The 22,029-nt window shown below is 41.0% G+C and overlaps 1 protein-coding gene and 1 pseudogene across 1 annotated transcript; both read left to right on the top strand.

Moving 5' to 3' along the window:
* Window positions 1-3,387: 3,387 nt before the first annotated feature.
* Window positions 3,388-4,344, top strand: LOC149098448 (uncharacterized). Its single transcript, XM_089278427.1, has one exon. The coding sequence runs from the start codon at window positions 3,544-3,546 to the stop codon at window positions 4,198-4,200; it is 657 nt and encodes a 218-aa protein (XP_089134553.1). The 5' UTR covers window positions 3,388-3,543; the 3' UTR covers window positions 4,201-4,344.
* Window positions 4,289-4,840, top strand: LOC149098449 (uncharacterized; annotated as a pseudogene).
* Window positions 4,841-22,029: the final 17,189 nt, after the last annotated feature.

Below are 22,029 nucleotides of genomic sequence, written 5' to 3' on the forward strand. Positions count from 1 at the left end.
GTGGCACTCTCTCGACCAATCAGATTGCAGCATTTGCTATTTTTGTGTACAAGTCAGCGGTAATTAGCAATAAAAATACTACGTCACAGGTCAAATAAGGGTCGTCAGCTGCTGGCGCGAATCAAGGTCAAAGTTCAGGGGTGGTCGAGCTCGCGCGCGTCAAGGTCAAAGGTCAGGGGTAGTCGAGCTCGCGCGCGCCAAGGTCAAGGTTCAGGGGTAGTCGTCAGCTGCGCGCGCGTCAAGGATTTTTTGAGGAGTGCGTAGCGAGTAAAAGGTCTCAATTGACACGATTTAAATGTGAATGTTTTTTCATTATAAACTAACAAATGTTTTTATACATTTGAGAAACGACGGATCTAATGTGAACAAATGTTTTGTAATTAACAAAATGTGAAATAATGGTTTTACATTTGAGAAACTTGGGATCATTGTCCGTGGATCAGCTGGGCTTCGGCGATTCCTCGGGGTGGTTCGTCGATCCATTGAAAAAACTTGCAGGTGCGCTTGGGGCACTTGAGATAGAGTCGGCCTGGGTTATTGACCGAGAGTGAGGTGGTCAATACCAGGGACTTGTTGCACAGACAACGGAAACGGGCTGGGTCTATTTTCTTGTAGCAGGGGTGGGTCTGTTCGGCAACGCGTTGCAAGTAAGCGCTCACTTCACTGGCTCCGCAGGTCACATAACACTTGGTGAAGAATCTGGAAGAGGGGCACCGGTAATACTCCCAGGTACTACCGTCGGGGGTTTGCACACTCCCGAAATGCATGGGTGCCCAACAACGCGGGCAGGTGTGATCTTGTTTTTTTAGTTGGTCCAAGAACTGATCGGGGTTAAACTCCTCCAACACTTGCACTTCGTCACCAAAGTCGGCCAAGTTGGAAAACAGCCCACCAGCCTCGACGGAAGACTGGGATCGGTGTCACGGATTTCCATGGCGACACAAATCACGCCAGGTTCACGCAAAAATTGTCATGCAACTTCAAACTCGATACTTACAGTGTCCTGTGGTCCTAAACGACAGAGGTCCGGTATTTAAAAACCAAACATCACACATTGTCAAATGTAACGAACTTTAATATCAACACTTTTTGGCTAACATTAAAAGATATGACGTCATTGCCATGTTGATCGAGTAAAAAGACCGGTTTCTATCGTCATCACACAATTTTTCAAATGAACTTTAATGTCCAAAACGTTTGCGCTAAAATTACAGAAAGCTGGTCATTGTGTCTCAAATAAGATAGCACTATCGAAAGAAATGGAACAGAAATAATTTTATCCAGCGTGAATGCAATCTTTGACGAGTAACGAATAATAAGCGAAGACAAAAATTTATAGGCTAAAAGGTGAGAAGAAAAAACTAGAATTGAAATGCTTCAAGTGAAAATGAATTGCTAATGGCAGATTGCAATAAAATCTAAACTCCTTGATCTCGACTGTTCCCTTGAGAAAAGCATCATTCAGAGGAATCTTGAACAAACAAAAGGCATTTTGGGCGACCATTGAAGCGGAATTAACATAATTAGTCAGAGATGAAACATGGAATAAATTAAAACCTGAAATCATGATAGACTGTATCTTAACCCTTGAGAGTAAAATCAAAGGAATTTCAAACAAACGTTTCGCGCTTGAAGTAAAGATTTAACTTCATTTACAAACACTGCAAATCGCTCCTAATTCAACAATTATTGTTGTCTAAGCGGGTTTCCAATAGCGCCAAAATAAATCACTTACATCAAACATAGTCCTTTCCTTCAAAGCGTCACACAACTAGCAATCGCTCAACTCCATAACCACGAGGACAGGAAAGAATGTTACGCTTAGAAAAGAAGACGTGTGCTGAACGTTGTCACAAATAAAATGAATTCTATGAAGACCGATTGACTTATAAACTCGTAAAACAAAACAAAAACGAAAACAAAGAGTCTGAGTCTTTGCAACGTTTATTGAATAATGATAATAAAAATAATAACATGAACTCCGAAAAAGAATTGATTACAATGTTTAACTCTTTAGGTCTTGACCGTCGGTATTCCACAAAGTGTTGGGAACTAAACTCGTTTCCAGTTTCACAGACTGTTGGTCCCTGGCCCCAAAACGCACGATATTCTGCCCTAGTTTTCTTTGCTTTTGGTGATGAAGTCTTTGCTTGATCCGTTCCTTAGTCTTGGCATAATAGCTTCTCCAATACTCGTTGATCCGTTCCCTGTTGTTTTTACAGTATTGTCTTCGGTAATTTCTGATGTGCTCCTTGTTCTGTTGACAATAGGCTCTGTGGCTGCTGGCGAGTCGTTCCTTGTTGTTTTCATACCATCTTTTACGACACCACCCCCACCTCATCCACTACCACCACCACATTTACGGCCACCACATCCACCACCACCGCCACCACCACCACCGACACCACCACCACGGCCACCACCACCACCACCACCGCCACCACCACCACCACCACCGCCACCACCACCACGGCCACCGCCACCATCGCCACCACATTTACCACCACCACCACATCCACCACCACATCCACCACCACATCCACCACCACATCCACCACCACATCCACCACCACATCCACCACCACCTACACCACCACCACCACATTCACCACCACCGCCACCACCGACACCACCACCACATTCACCACCACCACCACATTCACCACTACCACATTCACCACCACCACCACTTTACCACCACCACCACCACATGCACCATCACCACCTCCTATATCACCCCGACGTGTACCACCACCGTCGCATCCACCACATTCACCAGCACAGCCACATCCACCACCTACACCACCACCACATTTACCACCACCACCACCTACACCACTACCACATTTACCACCACATCCACCTCTACCGCCACCACCACCACATTCACCACCACCACAGCCACATCCACCACATTTACCACCACCACCGCCACATCCACCACATTCACCACCACCACATCCACCACCTACACCACCACCACCGCATCCACCACCACCACCATCTTCACCACTACCACATTTACCACCGCCACCACCACAACACCCCCCACCACCACCACATTTACCACCGCGACGACCACCGCCACATCCATTACCTACACCACCACCACCGCATCCACCACCACCACATCCACCACCACCGCCACATCCACCACCACCACCACATCCACCACCACCACCACATCCACCACATCCACCACCACCACATCCATTACCTGCACCACCACCACATTCACCATCACCACCACCACCACCACTGCCACCACCACTACCACCGCCACCACCTCCACCATACTCGTCAACTCGATCATTAATCATGTATAAAACTAAAGCATTAACTGCCTCAATTCATTTTGAGTCAAACTAGCAAGGAGTCACGTCCCTTTATTGTCGATATTGTCATAGACTATTCTCTCGTGCAGACAGTAGAATTCGTAACGAAAAACATAGTTGTCAAAGCAGTGGATCAGAAAAGACACGAGATGTCCCAAATATCACATTTCCTACCGAAAAGCACCATGGGATCCCTAGTAGAATAGAAATGGGAGAAGCGTTTCGGTTCAAGACACCCTCCAGTATTTTGATCGTGGGCCCTTCTGGTTGTGGCAAGACTTGTTTTACCGAATCGTTACTCTTGGATCACTTGGAAGAATTGTTTGTAAACCCTCCCATGACGATTCATTATTGCTACGGGGCGTGGCAAGACGGATTTAGAGACATGGAAGACGCTGGTGTGCAATTTCACGAAGGGATTCCAGAGTCAGACCATCTCAAGTCATGGTTTCCGAAGGGTGGATTACATGTACTGGACGATCTGATGGCAGAGGGAGGTGAGGACAAAGCGTTGCTAGACTTATTCACCAAACACTGTCATCATCAAAATATCAGCGTGTTGTACTTGTGCCAAGACATGTTTCCACCAGGGAAATACGCCAAGAGTATTTCCAGGAACGCCCACTACATCGTAGCCTTCAAAAATCCAAGAGATCAATTAGGGATGAAGAATTTACTGCTTCAAGCTTTTCCCACTTGCTGGCAAGACATGATGGACGCGTATCAAAAAGTGACCGAACGACCGTTTGGGTACACGGTCCTGGATTTACATCCCGCCAGTGATGACAGGAAACGCGTGTTTAGTCACCTCATGACGCACGAAGGATACCCGCGCTGGCATCGAAGAAAGAGAGAGGATGTCTGATCAGTGCCCAAAATGGTATATTAAACATCAGTTTAATCGACTCGGCTCATTTGAAGTACGTTGTCTTGGGTGAAGGTCGACGAGAATCATGGATGATCGTTCAACAGATATTTTTGGCCCCGTGGAAGATAACAATGATGAGAACGTTGAAGAGGAAGACGAGGTGGATGAAGAGGAGCCTGAAGAGGAATAGGAAGAAGATGAGGATAGTACCAGCTCCGAAGAGGAAGAAGAAGCGGACGACGATGAACCAGATCCGTGGAGTCCGCTACGTCAAAACGTCGGGGAAGACGTCAAAGAAACCTACCTGAAGGAAGTCCAGCAGTTCCTGGATAAGGGAAAATCCCAAAACTATGCCGAAAATGCTGCTTTCAACGTCCTATTACCTGTAAGTAGAAGAAGGCTACGAAGGACTTACTTAGAGCGTCTAAAATGGACTCACCGTATCAAACACGACGCAATACACCGTAAAGTCATGAAGACTCTTCGACGCTTTATTGAGGAAGACGACATGGATTTTGACGAAGCGGCCGAGTCGGCAGTGGCAAAACGAAAATTCCTGCTAAACAGACTAATGCGGAAGAAGTTACTCCCCGACGATGATGACAAAGAGGAAGTAGAAGAAGAGATTAAGACCTGAATTAGCCATGTGACTCTTATAAGAGTGTGTGATTCCAGAGTTTTAGTCATTATTTGTAAGACGCTACACATGCAAGATGAATTGCTCCAATCAACTGTCAGGGAATGACCAGAGGGTTGTCTGTAAAAAGGCCTACCACAAAAAATATTATGCCAAGAACAAACAGCGAATCCTGGCCTAACAAAAGAGATATCGTGCAGAGAACGTCGGGATTCTCAAAACCCGTCGTAAAAGGTGGTATGAAAACAACAAGGAACGACTCGCCAGCAGCCACAGAGCCTATTGTCAACAGAACAAGGAGCACATCAGAAATTATCGAAGACAATACTGTAAAAACAACAGGGAACGGATCAACGAGTATTGGAGAAGTTATTATGCCAAGAATAAGGAACGGATCAAGCAAAGACTTCATCATCAAAAGCAAAGAAAACTAGGGCAGAATATCGTGCGTTTTGGGGCCAGGGACCAACAGCCTGTGAAACTGGAAACGAGTTTAGTTCCCAACACTTTGTGGAATACCGACGGTCAAGACCTAAAGAGTTAAACATTGTAATCAATTCTTTTTCGGAGTTCATGTTATTATTTTTATTATCATTATTCAATAAATGTTGCAAAGACTCAGACTCTTTGTTTTCGTTTTTGTTTTGTTTTACGAGTTTATAAGTCAATCGGTCTTCATAGAATTCATTTTACTTGTGACAACGTTCAACACACGTCTTCTTTTCTAAGCGTAACATTCTTTCCTGTCCTCGTGGCTATGGAGTTGAGTGATTGCTAGTTCACGTAGGGGCCAAACCACCCCCCAAATGTTTCGTCAGTTCTTGGGTATTTCACTTTATTTCACATTACTTAAAAAGTATTGACTCTTTCGGTACGAAACTTGGCAGATGAGCAGGAGACCTATTGCCAATTATATTTACGTGAAAAATGTCAGTAAATGTCAAAGTTGTGACGTCACAGTGATAACGTCATGTTTTTGCCACTTTTAAAGTTTTTAATATGCATATTTTTTACAATGTGTTCGAAAGAGCACATCAAGGGGAGTTGAAATCTGAAAAAAATTCGTCCATATCACCAAAATTAAATGAAATATGGCATTTTTAAATATGAAAAATAACTCTGCAAAATATGGGGTCCCCCCTTGAGAAAAATCCCCAAATTGGAGCCGTAATTTTGTTCCAGCAAATGCAGCTATGTTGCACATGTGATGTGCCAGATGACTAAAGCAAAAATAAAGAAGAAACTCGGAACAAAAAATTATCCCTGTAGTGTTATTGCGTTAAAATTAGTTTTGTTACGTCATAACCTGTGACGTCACCCGTTTTTTTACTGTTAATACCATCCTAGCAAAGCCGAAAATCAAATTTCTAAAACCATACGATTTTTGACAACATCACGCTTTCTATTTTTCTAGATTATTGGCCCTCCTAGAATAAAATTGAAAAAAATAAACCAGAGAGACTGACTTAAGAAAGACAGTATGGTTAAGCAAATTCCGGGGGGGACAACAAAAAATATTTAACTTACCATATCTCGAAAAATAATCATCATAGCAAAAAACGGTTTCCGACATTTTACTCCTCAAGTCAAGGCCTTTCCAATGACATAATATTTTTTATCAGATTTAACAAAAAATTATAGCACGTTTTGGTGACGTCATCAATTATGACGTCATGATCTAAGATTTTGTCACAACTTTCAAATTGAAATAAACTGGACAACAAAGAAAGCTCATCTGCCAAACTTGGTTCAGAAATATATAAACCAGGCAAATATAGCCTTCATGAAACATTAGGGGGGTGGTTTGGCCCCTACGTGGTTGTGTGACGCTTTGAAGGAAAGGACTATGTTTGATGTAAGTGATTTATTTTGGCGCTATTGGAAACCCGCTTAGACAACTATAATTGTTGAATTAGGAGCGATTTGCAGTGTTTGTAAATGAAGTTAAATCTTTACTTCAAGCGCGAAACGTTTGTTTGAAATTCCTTTGATTTTACTCTCAAGGGTTAAGATACAGTCTATCATGATTTCAGGTTTTAATTTATTCCATGTTTCATCTCTGACTAATTATGTTAATTCCGCTTCAATGGTCGCCCAAAATGCCTTTTGTTTGTTCAAGATTCCTTTGAATGATGTTTTTCTCAAGGGAACAGTCGAGATCAAGGAGTTTAGATTTTATTGCAATCTGCCATTAGCAATTCATTTTCACTTGAAGCATTTCAATTCTAGTTTTTTCTTCTCACCTTTTAGCCTATAAATTTTTGTCTTCGCTTATTATTCGTTACTCGTCAAAGATTGCATTCACGCTGGATAAAATTATTTCTGTTCCATTTCTTTCGATAGTGCTATCTTATTTGAGACACAATGGCCAGCTTTCTGTAATTTTAGCGCAAACGTTTTGGACATTAAAGTTCATTTGAAAAATTGTGTGATGACGATAGAAACCGGTCTTTTTACTCGATCAACATGGCAATGACGTCATATCTTTTAATGTTAGCCAAAAAGTGTTGATATTAAAGTTCGTGACATTTGACAGTGTGTGATGTTTGGCTTTTAAATACCGGACCTCTGTCGTTTAGGACCACAGGACACTGTAAGTATCGAGTTTGAAGTTGCATGACAATTTTTGCGTGAACCTGGCGTGATTTGTGTCGCCATGGAAATCCGTGAGACCGATCCCAGTCCTCCGTCGAGGCTGGTGGGTTGTTTTCCAACATGGCCGACTTTGGTGACGAAGTGGAAGTGTTGGAGGAGTTTAACCCCGATCAGTTCTTGGACCAACTAAAAAAACAAGATCACACCTGCCCGCGTTGTTGGGCACCCATGCATTTCGGGAGTGTGCAAACCCCCGACGGTAGTACCTGGGAGTATTACCGGTGCCCCTCTTCCAGATTCTTCACCAAGTGTTATGTGACCTGCGGAGCCAGTGAAGTGAGCGCCTACTTGCAACGCATTGCCGAACAGACCCACCCCTGCTACAAGAAAATAGACCCAGCCCGTTTCCGTTGTCTGTGCAACAAGTCCCTGGTATTGGCCACCTCACACTCGGTCAATAACCCAGGCCGACTCTATCTCAAGTGCCCCAAGCGCACCTGCAAGTTTTTTCAATGGATCGACGAACCACCCCGAGGAATCGCCGAAGCCCAGCTGATCCACGGACAATGATCCCAAGTTTCTCAAATGTAAAACCATTATTTCACATTTTGTTAATTAAAAAACATTTATTCACATTAGATCCGAAGCCCGCCTGATCAACGGACAATGATCCGACGTTTCTCAATTGTAAAAACATTTGTTAGTTTATAATTAAAAAACATTCGCATTTAAATCGTGTCAATTGAGATCTTTTACTTGCTACGCACTCCTGAAAAAAAAAATTGACGCGCGCGCGCAGCTGACGGCTACCCCTGAACTTTGACCTTGACGCGCGCGAGCTCGACTACCCCTGAACTTTGACCGCGCGCCAGCAGCTGACGACTACGGCACTTCTCAAAAAAAAAAAAAATAGACCTTTGTGCGCTCGAAGCGCCTTGGCGCACAAGCACACCATTTTTTCAGCGCGATGCTCATTGGTCCCTTTTCAACCATTAAAAATTGCTCACACCATCATAAAAACTCATTTGCCGCTACATGACAACAGCGCCACCACTACTCTTTTAATCACCACTCACCACTATCGCTGATGACCCTTATTTGGACATCAACCTGTGACGTCATCGATTTTGTTCAAATGCGCGCTCTTGGATTTTCAAATTTAGAAGAATGTACGAGATTTTTTGGGTCACGTGGTATAATCCCTGCACGCTGATTGGCTAGGCCCTGTATAAGCGTCCTACACTACGGTATTTGATGGTCGAACACCATGGATCTGTGATCATCTTTCGGCGCATTTGATCGCCACTACATCTAAGTCAAAAACGGCTGAGTCATTCGTAGATAGTTGCTTACTTTGCACTACACTAAAATACAAATACGTTTGATACAACTGCGGAGGGTGTAATCTGCAGGTTGCAGGTTGCAGGTCGCAGGTTGAAGGTCGAATAAAGATAGTAATAATGAGTGTAAATAAATACATAAACAAATAAATAAATAAATAAATACCGGATGTTAAAATTTAAAATTCCCAGAAGTGTTTTATTGGCAAGACTGTCTTGTAGTAGTTAATGATCAACTCTCCACTGGTGTTTATATTGGTGCTGTGACGTTCATCAGCAAAGTAATCTTAATTTACACGAGTATCCGGGTAATTTAATTAACTTTATGCTAATTATTTTTGAGATCATTAGGGCTACAACAGCAACAATTATTATCGTGAACTTGAATTTTCAGTTGCCGAACATTGCAAGGTTAAGCTTGTAAGAAGTCTAAGTTCTAAGGTAATCAAAGTAGTGCAGAATTTGTTTTAAAAGTAATTAGAATGTCTAGAATGTAATAAACCTTGATACTAAAGTTCACGTTTATGGTTAAGTCTTATCTTATCTTCGCGGTTCAGTGTATATGCAAGCCTTTATGTGGACCAATCAAATTTATTGTGTATTGTCCACGAACCAATCAAATGGGACACGATAACTCTGCTTGCTTAACCATAAACTCAGCACTATTTCGGAACTATCTGTGGAACTATCTTTGGGTGAAGGACATTCATAGTCTGTATGTACATTCATAAGTGCATAAGTGTTTAAGTGTTTATACTCCCTCAAGTTTGCTGTGATTCCTGCAATTATTATTATTATTATTGTTATTATCATTATTATTATCATTATTATTGTTATTATTATTATTATATTGGACCTGTAACCTGCAACCTGCAACCTGCAAATTACACCCTCCGATACAGCTGTTAATCGATTGCTGCTTGAATCCTTGAATCCTTTCAGCGGTTTCCTTATTTGCTCGCCACGTAATGCTGTCATCCCATTTTGGGGGGTAGGGGTAGGACAAGTTTCTATCCTAAGACTTTGAGCCATGGGGAGCGAGCACACAATCTTGTTGAGTAGAAAGAGATTAAATAAAGGAATGAAAAGAATAAATAGTGCAATTTTTTTGGTTCACATATAATACAGTGGAACCCCTGTAAAGCGGCCACCCTCGGGGAAAGAGGAGGTACCCGCTTAATATAAGTTGGCCGCTAAATAAAGATTAGTGTACCGGGTTAATTTCTTAGTGAACATGGAGTCACGTGAAGACAATCATGATATCAAGAAACATGTGTTTGAATTATCACTCGTCACCTTCAATTTTGGACTGTTATCTGCAATCGCCTTTTCCAAACTAAAGTTTTGAACTTTTGGGTGGCCGCGGCCGTTTAATAGGGGTAAAGACAATAAAAAAAACCCACATCGGGACGACCAGAAGGTGACCGCGGCCGCTTAATAGAGATGGCCGGTAAAAATAGAATTTCACTGTGTCCACGAAACCAAACCAACACAAAACGAAATCGTAAGATGTTTTTACAACTTGGCCGAGTTTGTTTTCGAATACTTTTACCACAGTCAGAGAGTTTTAGCCTCTTTTGTAAAGTTTTTTTTTTCTGAAGTCGCTTTTCGCAACATGATCGTACCCTAGTCCCTAGCCTGCAGAACAGGCGTATTTTTTTTGCGTATTTTGGGCGAAGAGGCTAAAGCGAGGCGAGCGCGAAGCGCGAGTCTCACGCGAGGGGAAAAGCGCTCTTCCTCTCTTCCCCTCTACCCCTCTTCCCCTCTTCTCCTCCTCTCTCTTCCCCTCGCGCGTGACTCGCGCTTCGCGCTCGCCTCGCTTTCGCCTCTGTTCGCCTAAAATACGCAAAAAATGACGCCTGTTCTGCAGGCTACCTAATACCAAACGCGTCATCCAGCGCGCTCGCACTCCCCTCCCTCTCCCACACATGCTTTTTTGACACTACAAAGCTTCACAAACCCCTCTCCTGGTTTGCAGTTTTTCGTAGTGTTCGATGACGCCCGATCTCCGCACGGAAACAAAATTAACACCAGAAGCGTTTTAAAGAGATTCCGTGATAACAATTGGGAGCTGAGAAAGGATTTTTTAAAGACTTGTCATGTCAGAAAACATGTGTTGGAGAGAAGGGAGAGCGCGCGCGCGCGCTGGATGACGCGTATGGTACCTCACCCTACTTGTACGAACGAACCAATTTTGCGTAAGATTACTTCTGACTCCTTCTTTCCCCACCCTCTTTCACCTTTTAGTAACGGTCATTTGCCTTTACATGGGCGGAAATATCTCCTTGCACCTGCTGCTAGACCCCCCCCGCGGGGGTGGGTGGGGGGGGGGTGGGTTAGTTCCTATATAAAAATGACCGGGATGCTCTTCGTAGGGGTTAAAAACGCGGTTTTAGTACCTCTTAGGTTGTTCAGCGTCAAAATGTCTACAGCGGGAGAGATCTTTTAGGGTACTGAGCCAAAAAAATATGACAGGAGATTATGTGTTATGTAAGAATTAGTACCCTAGTGACAGCATTGCGTGACAATAAGATAACGGACGGCTGCAAAGATTGTACGCCGACACGCTTTATAGCAGCATGCAACGGTCAGCAATCGATCAAAAGTAATATTTTGGTGCAGTGCTAAGCAAGCAACTGTCTGACTTAGCCGTTTTTGACTTGGATGTAGTGGTAATCATATGCGCCGAAAGATGATCACAGATTCATGGTATTCGACCATTAAATGCGTTGACAGTTGGCGATGTACATCGAACGTAGTTTAAACAGAAAACGGGAGGTATATTTTGCAGGTTGCAGGTTACAGTTTGCAGGTTGAAATTTAATTATAACTGGAAAACCGCTGGCACGAAAAAGAATTAATAACCTATATACTCGTCAGGGGTTCTGACATAAGGTAGTTCGTCTCTTTCACATAGTGAAAACACGATCGATCCGCTATACATGTAAGTATTTATCGATCGACACGCCGAGACCAGTGAAATCTCTTCAAAGCCATTTGGATGGCCGCTCCACAGATGTTTCCACCGATTCCAGATTTGGCTCGGGTCTTCCCTCAAATGAAGCAAATAAATAAAGAAATAAAATAATATGAGATTTTAACCGACGGAATATAATAGCACAAGCTCAGTATGCTTTCATTTTGGTACTCACAGCGAAGAAACCAAATTCAGCAGATATTTCAGATGATATTTCAGATGTTTCTTCAAAAACAATCATCCATTGCAGGCTCAAAATCAGGGGAATATACTCTCCTCCCATCGCTTCGGCCGGTTTGGCACTTAGGCGGAAGCCACCTTTCTGAGTGATTGTAAACAGCGTCATGTAACAGTCACGGTAAGTCTACCACCTGTACGTTTCTTTTAAGTGCCAGCGGTTTTCCAGTTATAATTAAATTTCAACCTGCAACCTGCAAAATATGCCTGCCGAACAGAAAACAACTGCAAAAAGTGAAGAATGATCATCGCAGTAAATTTTACAATTTAAGCAATTGGAAGGACGAAGCCTGAAAAAAAAAAAAAAAAATCAGGGCTTCAACAGGATTCGAACCCGTGACCTCCGCGATACCGGTGCGATGCTCTACCAACTTCTTCTTTCCAATTGCTTAAATTGGAAAATTTACTGCGATAATCATTCTTCACCTTCATCTACAACCGCAGTTCAAGTATGAATTATTTCATATATACTTCACATCACTTCACTCCTTACGGGAAGATATGAACTCAATTAATTGACCTCGCTCCCAATGTGTGGCTTCATAGTTCAGTTGGTAGAGCATCGCACCGGTGTCGCGGAGGTCACGGGTTCGAATCCCGTTGAAGCCCTGATTTTTTTTTTTTTTCAGGCTTCGTCCTTCCAATTGCTTAAATTGGAAAATTTACTGCGATGATGATTCTTCACTTTCATCTAAAACCGCAGTTCAAGTATGAATTATTTCATATATACTTCACATCAGAAAACAACTATGACGAATGGTGAGAGAAACACGTTAAATCGGCTTTTGGACCTGCGTTTTTTTAGCAAACAAGGTTAGAGCATTTCGAAATTATTAGGTCTGTGTCTATTTCAGCTTAATGTAGGTCAAGAAATGTGTCGCATGCTAAAATATATGTCTAACCCGTAAATTGAAATTTGACGACGGTAGGTCAAATATTTGCATTTTTAACGTATTTTGAAAAGCTCTTGCGTCGCTCACAATCATTTGCCCGAAGAAATTTTTACAGAAATCTGTAGACCATCCTTCCACAATTCAACCACCAGAAGCTTGATTCATTTGAACGTTTCGCACATGGTGAAAATTAATTATATTTACGAAGTACTTTTAAGTAAATGAAATACATGTCTTCGAAATTCAATTATTTTGCACCCAGAAAGACAACGCAACACTCCCCTAAATCAACCCAGTACACATTTAAGCATTGCACAAAACTATCTGAGTGTTTTAAAGACGAAAGATTCATGTGGTTTTGCATACGACACTCTCGAACATGTTTTATAAAATGGCACGTCAAATGAAGATTTTAACGGAATTTGGTAATTTACAGTTTTCTTTGAAGTAAAAGGCTATTTTGCCAAAAAAGCTACCAGTAGCTTTTGTCATGCCGTAGCCTATCTACCATAAAAATACGAGCGAAATCGAATTTTCGACCCTTGCCGAGTTATTATCATATTTAAGGACAGGGACTCTTAGCAACTTGTGCTGGAAGTTTCTGCCAGGAAGATTCATACAGAAATGAATTACCAAATTGCGGTAAGCGATTCTTTGTTGTAGAAACGGTCGTCGCGTTTTCTATAAAATTTGTTTTTAAAGTTGCTTCGGCGAGATATCTTCAATACGAGTTGTAACGTTTCCCTGATTTGAAACCATGCTGCGGTGAGACATTTTATGAATTTTCTTGTTTTAATTTGGCTTATCTCTAAAAGCAATAACACTTAAGTTGCTTTGTCGAAGTTGTTGTTGGCTGCAAATTGTAAACAAATAGTTTTCTGTCGGTTTTTCACTGATAACCTTGCGTCTAAAACAAGAAATACTTTTAGGCGAGTTTTGAAGTTCTCTTTGTCCTAGTAGTGACAGCCGCTTTGTAGACTGCCAACATTTCTTCTTCTGTTGGGGCTGGAAATCAAGAAAGGTCAAGAAACCATTTTCTTTTCCAACCACCATGAAATACCAGGTGAGCTTTCGCGCGAGAACATGATATTTTCACAAGTGAAAATAACATTCGGCTCGGTTGTTGGTTGAAAAACTAAGTAATGCTTTCAATTTTATACACAAGAAAAAGTGCTGAAAGGTTATTAACAAAGCAGAACTTTGAAATAGTTTATTGCGCACGAAAATTTAGTTGACTGTTGTTGTTGTTGTTGTTGTTTTTGACGTGTGCAAAATCTGATATACGACTTACGCTGTACAACTTGGGCTTAAATGGAAAAAATGGCCGGCTACGCCCCTCATAACTTATGTTTAGGGTAGCTGTGCCAGCCGCAACGGTCATAAATGGCTGGTTTGCAGTGTCCCCCCATCAAAAATAAAAATCATAACTATTAAATAAATTAAGTCAAGAAGCTGGGATATGAAAGATGATTGATATATAAACAACCTTGCCAAGATTTAGGTCTGTGCAGTTTTTCATTCTCCCGTTATTCGGAGAAGTGTTGCACTCAAATTTATGGAGCTTTGTATGAATTCGAAGTCGCTATGTTTGTGCCCCTCGGAGGGACACAAACATGGCGGCCGTAAAGTAACAGAAACATCTATCATCGAGTTTTGCCATTGAAACGAAAAGTTATTACTCTAGATCTCCGAAACACTGAAATTAACACTTTTATAGAGCAACAACTGTTTAGTTAGCAAAAACTTGAGCAATAACTCATCTTTTTGACTACTCGAAAGCCTTATCGGGCCGCCATTTTAATGTCACGCAACGCATAAACTTGGAAATTCAAACGTGCCTTATTTCAAAATGAGGAACCCTGTGGAGCTTAAACGCCGCAAAACATCAAGTTATTAGAGGGTCTTACTTCTGATGAAACTAAAACTTCAGAAGGATTGGTAATTTCTTATTTTGGAAAATGATGACGTCACGTGAAAAGCGGCAATAGGGTAGCGAAAAAACGCAGGTTTTGGTCGTAAATAGGGTACGGGTTTTGGGAAGTGAACCGCACACCCCCACCCAACTTTTCTGGGACTACCCTCCAGGGAAGAATACTCTGTCCTAAGCTTCCTGCATTGCTACAGCCTCTAGCAACACATCTTCCTTGCATTCTGCAACAATTTTGACACACACTATCGCATCTTCGCATTCTTCTCAGAAGCAAAACATTGTCATTCCCGAAATGACGTCAGAAGCCAACCCACCCGTTGTCCGCTGTTCCTCTGTCGTGAACATGGAAAAGGTTGGAAAAGGCCATTTTACGAACTTTAGAACATAGGTTTAGCAACAACATTGACCAATCAGAGCGTGCGTAGTATTTCAGTTATTTTATAAATATTAATAACTTACCATTCCAGACAGTGTCTTTTGATTATCCTGACGGATGTCTAGCTTAAACGTTGATATATGACGGTCGGATGCTTCTTTCAGTTCGTTACTTGTACACTCTACAGAACCATTAGGCTTGGAATCTCCGGGAAAAATTTGACCTGGCCTAACCCCGCCAAATATTATCCAAGCATAGCGCGATCCATACATCTTCTTTTTAAAGGCCTATCAATACAACATCAATCAAGTACTGCTTAAGGTGGCTCCCTAGAGTATTTACGAACACCCTCCCTATAGAGGGCGAGTTAGAAAAGGAAACTTAGTGAATTTCTCTGAAAGTTTCCCCGTAGAGATTTCCCAGTATGGATATTGTTAAAATAAGGCTTATGTTTTGGTTGTCAATTTTTGGTTTAAGGCCGTTACCATGGCAACATTCCATCTAATGACAGGTAGATATATTCCTCATTTCCGCCTAAATTCCTTGATATCTACTTATTTCTTCCTTCGGTGAAATGTTTTCATACTTTGCCACATTACGGAAATGATATCGTAAAATAGGGAGCCGCTCTGATGTTGCTTACTACAGTTTTGATGGATTATAAAGTCCAACTTCTAACTCTTTTGAAAAATGTTCCAAGATGTATTTCCTTTCTCTATTTACTGTTTACTTAAATCTATGTCTATGGTAAAAAAACTTGAACAATTAAAAAACTTGAACAATTAAACGTCAACAAATGGCCAAAATAATCGACCGAGTACTTGAAGAGAGACTGGGCACTAGTAGGTTAAATCACGTTTTTCTCAAAATCTACTCGCATGACCCCACCTCAACATTTCAGGAATAAGAAATTGGCTCTGATTTAACATTCATGCAGAGTAAAATAAAAATCTGTACGACAGATTTTTCGCAAACTAAGAAAATGTGAAATCAAAAATAGCTCAAAATCTGTCTTACAGATTTTTTAAAAATTTTGGCTCTCAATGTTACTTACCCCTACAAATCAACTGTGGAAATTTCATCATGGGTTGTATGGTAGGTTTTCGAGCAACCCTCGATCAAAACCTGGCTTTTACAACCGTGGACGAGAATTTAATTGCCCATGCCCTTTATTTAAGCGCGCGCTCATGTGACGCGATGTATCGCGCGCGAGAAAGCAATAGTAATTTAGAGCTCTTTTACCGGTTATTTATCGAACTTTTATGTCATAATGCTTTCGCCCTAGGCTTAAACACATGTTTGAACGGAGTTTGAAACTATTGCTACGTATGCCGAAGTGATTTAACGCCTTTCAAGTGCTGAAGTGGTTTTCGTTTCTTCTTAGGGTTGCTTGCGTCATTTGTGCACGCGCAATTAATACTGACGTCTGGCAAGCAATCATAGCGCGCGATAACAGTCTCCAAAAAACCGTAGTAAGCCCCCTAAGGGCCCATTAACCGATTTTTGCGCGCGAGGTGAAATTTCACTTCCGGTTACTTACGTCAGCCTGAGCGCGGAAAATAAAAACAACTCAATAACTTCAAAAATTCGCTTACATTTTAGATGTTTTTCTTTGTGTTTCACAAAATTCAAAGTAAAAAAAGTACAAGCAAAGACAAAATAAGAGAAAGACAGGAAAACAAGAGCAATAGAAAGAGAAACACTAACTCCGTGTGGCTTTGTTTGATCTTACCGAAGTGTGCTAGTAGTGTAAATTGCGCACGCGCTTCTGGGGTAACTTCCAATATATATCGGGCGCACTTCCGGTCTCATTGAATGCTAAAGAAAACCCGGTATTTCATTAAATCCAACCTTTTTTGACGGAATTCAATTACAGTCAACGTTTGGCAACATAGCTATGCATTCCTCTTTCGAAATCACGCTTTTTTTTTTTTTTTAGAAAATTACCAATTTTTCAGTATTTTGAAATTCTCTCAAAATCTGACCTTTTAGAAGTGAAACAAAACCTTTGCATTGGGTAATGAGGATTTAAATTAAAATATTAAATCAATGAAAAAAATCCCGATAAAGTAATTTGCCTGGGAGCTTTTGCGTTTATTCCAGTATTAGTTACGTGACCATGCGCGTGGCTTGATGACGTCATCACTAGTGTTACCGATAATGAAAAAGTTAAAACACATGAAATAACCCTGAACTAACTAAAAATGATGAGGTCATATGAGAATAAATTTTTCTTAGCGACGGCTGGAAAAGATCAGTTTACGGGTCCTTAAGGACGTTCGCGCTAATTGTTTCTGCGCATCCTTACTGCACACGCAAATTCACACGCCACGTCGGGCATGAGACCGCACGCTAAGTAATAAAACGAACAATGATAGGGCAGATGGCCATTGCTATAGCTTTGCCTGGATTTAGCGATCTTGACGTGACCCCTACTTTTCTTTCCAGAAACAGATTTTATGTACAATCATCTCCACATTGTCCAAAAATGAACAAAAAATCAATGTGGGAAGTTAAAAAAAATCTCAAGATTTCTGTCCACGGGACATCGAATCTTGCCATCGTGTGGCTGCAAGGCTCGTGAGACTATGGTCGCTAAATGCGAACTTGTTCTTTCAGGAACCTCACCAGTTGACTAAATTCACTTAATAGGTCCACTTAAACAATATTTGGCAGAGAACATTTCACTTCAAAGATCTAATTGCAATATTTTGGGGCTTTCAGACACTGTGGCCTTATTCGCTAACGAAGCCCGATTTTTTGAGATTTAGCGTGTTCTTCTGAGCATGTTCTCTCCAAAACGAAGTCGGTGACCCCCCATTTTTTTAAAATTTCTGACATAACTAACTCATCATCTGACAGTGGTAAAAGTCTCAGAAAAAAATCAATGCTGGAAAATTTTCGCGCGAACGTCCTTAAGGCGGCTCCCTGTAGTGTTACGATTGCACGCGCGAATGGGACGAAAGCTCAAGTAATATGCGCGCGCTCAAAGGAAAACATAAGTGTTTTTCGATCTTTATGACGTCAACATGAGGACAAAAAGCAAAACTGACAATAAATTTTCCCGCGTTTCCTTCGGGGAATTTTTTTTAAAATTCGGCTCAGTTGTAACCACTTACAAATCCTATAAAATACCCTATTTTTGTTAAAATCTGTCAGAGCTAATCTAATATATATATGTTATTGGCCGGCTGGGAGGTCCGTATAGGGAAAAACTGTGACCGAGGTCTTGAAAATGCTGCCCGAGGCCGCAGGCCGAGGGCAGCATTTTCAAGCCCGAGGTCACAGTCTTTAATTAAGTTGAGTCATTTAATTAATTAAATTAAATTAAATTAAATTAAATTAAATTAAATTAAATTAAATTAAATTAAATTAAATTAAATTAATTAATTATTTAATTAAATTGAGTCATTTTTTAATTAAAATTGTATAGAGAGAGACACGCAGGATTACTCGCCATTACAGCGCCGAGCTACAAACAGCCAAACAAACTCTCACAACTTCAAAAAACTCAATTGAATTTACTTACAGTGACTTTCCTTGCCATTTAAAGGTGAGTAGAGATAAAATTGCGTTGATTAATCGTCGATGGAAGTGTGAAAAGGGCGAAAAATTGACGATTACCGCTAATTCGTTCACGAAAATAGATCAACTCGACGGATTCCGCCCGCTGTGGCGGTCCGGATGAGAAAATTCCGCCCCCTCCCGGAACCAATCAAATTGTAGGATTTGTTGAATTGCGCCCGCTCACGAGCTGAGAAAAAGATAAATCTAGAAGACTGACAAATTACAGAATATTGGAAAAACCGTCTGAACAACCTTTACTTTTTACGAATTCAAAATGTCAGGTAATATCATTTCCATAATGTGGCAAAGTATGAAAACATTTCACCGAAGGAAAAAATTAATAAATATTAAGGAGTTCAGGCGGAAATGAGGAATATATCTGCCTGTCATTAGATGGGATGTTGCCATGGTAACGGCCTTAAACCAAAAATTGACAACCATAAAATAAGCCTTATTTTAACAATATCCACACTGGTAAATCTCTACGGGGAAAACTTTAAGAGAAATTAACTAAGTTTCCTTTTCTAAGTCGTGCTCTATAGGGAGGGTGTTCGTAAATACTCTAGGGAGCCACCTTAAGCCCTGGCCAAACGGACTCGCAAGTAATCGCAAGCTGCCGCAAGTTGATCTTGCGTAGAGAGTTGCGTTGGGTGGCTAAACGGACTCGCAAGTTTCCTCGCAAGTACCTGCAAGTCGCAATAAAACCCATTTCAAGGCAGACATATCCCATATTTCACTGGCTAATAATAGGTTAATGGACGCCTCTCAACTTGCGTTGACTTGGGTTGAGTGGCCAAACGGTGAAAAACTTGCGTCGACTTGCGTGCAAATTTGACCTCGACCAAAGTGAGCGCAAGTCTTTGCAAGTCAACGCAAGTGCACGCGAGGCCTGGCCAAACGGAGTCGTAAGTAGACGCAAGTTCAGAACTTGCGTCTACTTGCGGCTCCGTTTGGCCAGGGCATTAACGTGATTTCTCAATATTGCATTCCGCATCCCTACTATACACGATTTTTGCGTCATTAGCGCGCGCAAATGAGCGCGTTCAGTTACACAACGAAAGAGATTTCCCTTAAGCTAAGCTCGACAGCGAAATAAATGCTCATTTTTTCTTTAACGAGCATGGTGACCTATGTTTTTTATTGCACTTTTTCAATGAGAACAGTATCCTCAATAACTGAGAAAAAAATTAGCAGAAATCTATGGCTACCCTTTTGGCAAATGAAATAAATTCTACAGAGGGAGACATAAGGGGCCCAACAACGTCCAAATTATGTTTCCTTTAAAGGATAAAAAAATGCAGGGTATTTGAAGACATTTTTTTCTGGGACGTAGATGAATAAACAATGAAAGAAAGAAAAGAAAAAACTCTGTGTGATATAACGCGCTGCATTGAAAAATAATCGAACTTATTTGTTGTGCACGGAGATTACCAAAAGTCTCCTAAATAACCACATTTGTTAGCATTGTGGCATGAAAACAAGCACGGTGATCCACTCTTTGTATTACGTTTTTAATAACTCCTTGTCCTGTAACAACAGCATACCAAGTTTCATCGGAAATCTATGGCGGGTTCTTTACTAAGGAATGACCTTAAAAGTAAAATTGATAAACTGGAAGACCGTCCTGAAGATCACTGAAACAGTACTTTGTTAACGATTCATGGCTGCGCTACTCATAGGTGCGTGACAAAAAAGGAAATTCATATCGCGACAAGGACCGTGACAGTAATAAACAACCAAACAGATTAATGTAACTAAGCTTGAGCGACAAGTTGATCACGTGAACATAGAATACGTTTACAATAAGGAATGATCTGTAATTCAGAGTAGAAAAACAACGTGTTCGGTGACGGTTGAGATTTTTGGTGAGCTTTGTGACGAATAAAAGATTTGAGACGAGACTAGTAATCTGGTGATTTCCAACACCTTTCGAACTTGAAGCCTCTAGACCACCGATAAGTTATCAACAATTGTTTCCTTACGTTGCTCACACACTCACTGTTTTTTTCACAATTCAAAGAAATTAAACGACATAAAAGGTTACTAGTGTTAAAAACTGAAGGTCTACCGGCAGTCATCGCCTTAAGCTGCACATACAACTCGACATGAGAGATGCACCTTTTAACCAATGCCACGCGATATCAACAAAAAAATCACCTCAGAAATCAATTTATAAAGCCGAATTTGGTAGATACAGGAAGTGGCACAAGAGTCCTTTTCAAACTCGTGAAAATATGGGACCCTAACTTGCCAAATTTGACAAAGAAATGTATGTCAGGAGCAACCCTGGCATACATTTCTTTGTCAAATTGTCAAGTTTGGGTCACATATTTTATCATATTTTCAAGAGTTTGAAAAGGATTCTTATGAAGCTTCCCATATTCACCACATCTGTCGTGATAAATCGGGCGGTGAGGCTTATTTTTTGTTTGAATGAAAAAATCTAGACATCGGTAAAAAAGTTCATTGCCTCTACTCGAGTATTCTCGTAAACTAATGGTTATTTACCTCACAGAACACGTTTCTGGCTCCAACGTCACCGAACTCGCCAATTATAATCCTAGCGTCCAGTGACTGAAAGGAAAAGAGAGAAATGACTTAAGTTACACAAAACCGAAATCCAGACTGGCCTTCTGGAAGTGAGACATATGTCGGAAAAGTAGGGGGGTATGAGGAGTCTATCTTTTTGCCAAGGGTCAATGATCGATTGTCGAGGGTAATATTTTTTATTAATGGAACGGTAGGCTCGATTTACTCCGCTCAGTCGAGTCCGGTCTACATGTTCCTCTCCGATTTGGTTAAATATCCGCTAACATGATTGCACATCAGTTCATATCACAAACGTCTTTGCTACAGCGAGAAAGATAATTGATGTTGTCTGCTCGATTCAGGATCAAAGATGGAGAATCGAGTCGAGGTTCGGGGATCGGGTATCAGTCATTTATAAATAGTTAAATAAATAATCAATGAATATTAAAGATAACAATTACTATGACTTCTTGCAATGTAATGTAACTAGTACAAATTATATTTGTATTTGTTAGTCTTCTTGGTTGTTTTCACGCGTTCAACCCATCGGGGGAGTTAGAAACGCGCAGCGTCACAAAGAACGCTGAAAACTGACATCTAAATTGTGTATTTACCGATAAAAGTTCAATACAAAAGTTATCACGGTTTTCGACGCCATCTTGACGGGTAGCCTCAGTTAATTTTTCTCATTTTCCATACATTTGTGTGTAACTTTGGCTGACGAGGGCTCTCGGGAAAAAAAATT

The sequence above is a fragment of the Orbicella faveolata genome, unplaced genomic scaffold (assembly GCF_042242905.1).
Source record: "Orbicella faveolata isolate gen_17 unplaced genomic scaffold, um_ofav_v1 contig_46, whole genome shotgun sequence".
Lineage (NCBI taxonomy): Eukaryota > Metazoa > Cnidaria > Anthozoa > Scleractinia > Merulinidae > Orbicella > Orbicella faveolata.

Excerpts from the sequence above, each read along its gene's own strand:
- LOC149098448 (XM_089278427.1), top strand. The coding sequence starts at position 3,544 with ATGGGAGAAGCGTTTCGGTTCAAGACACCCTCCAGTATTTTGATCGTG.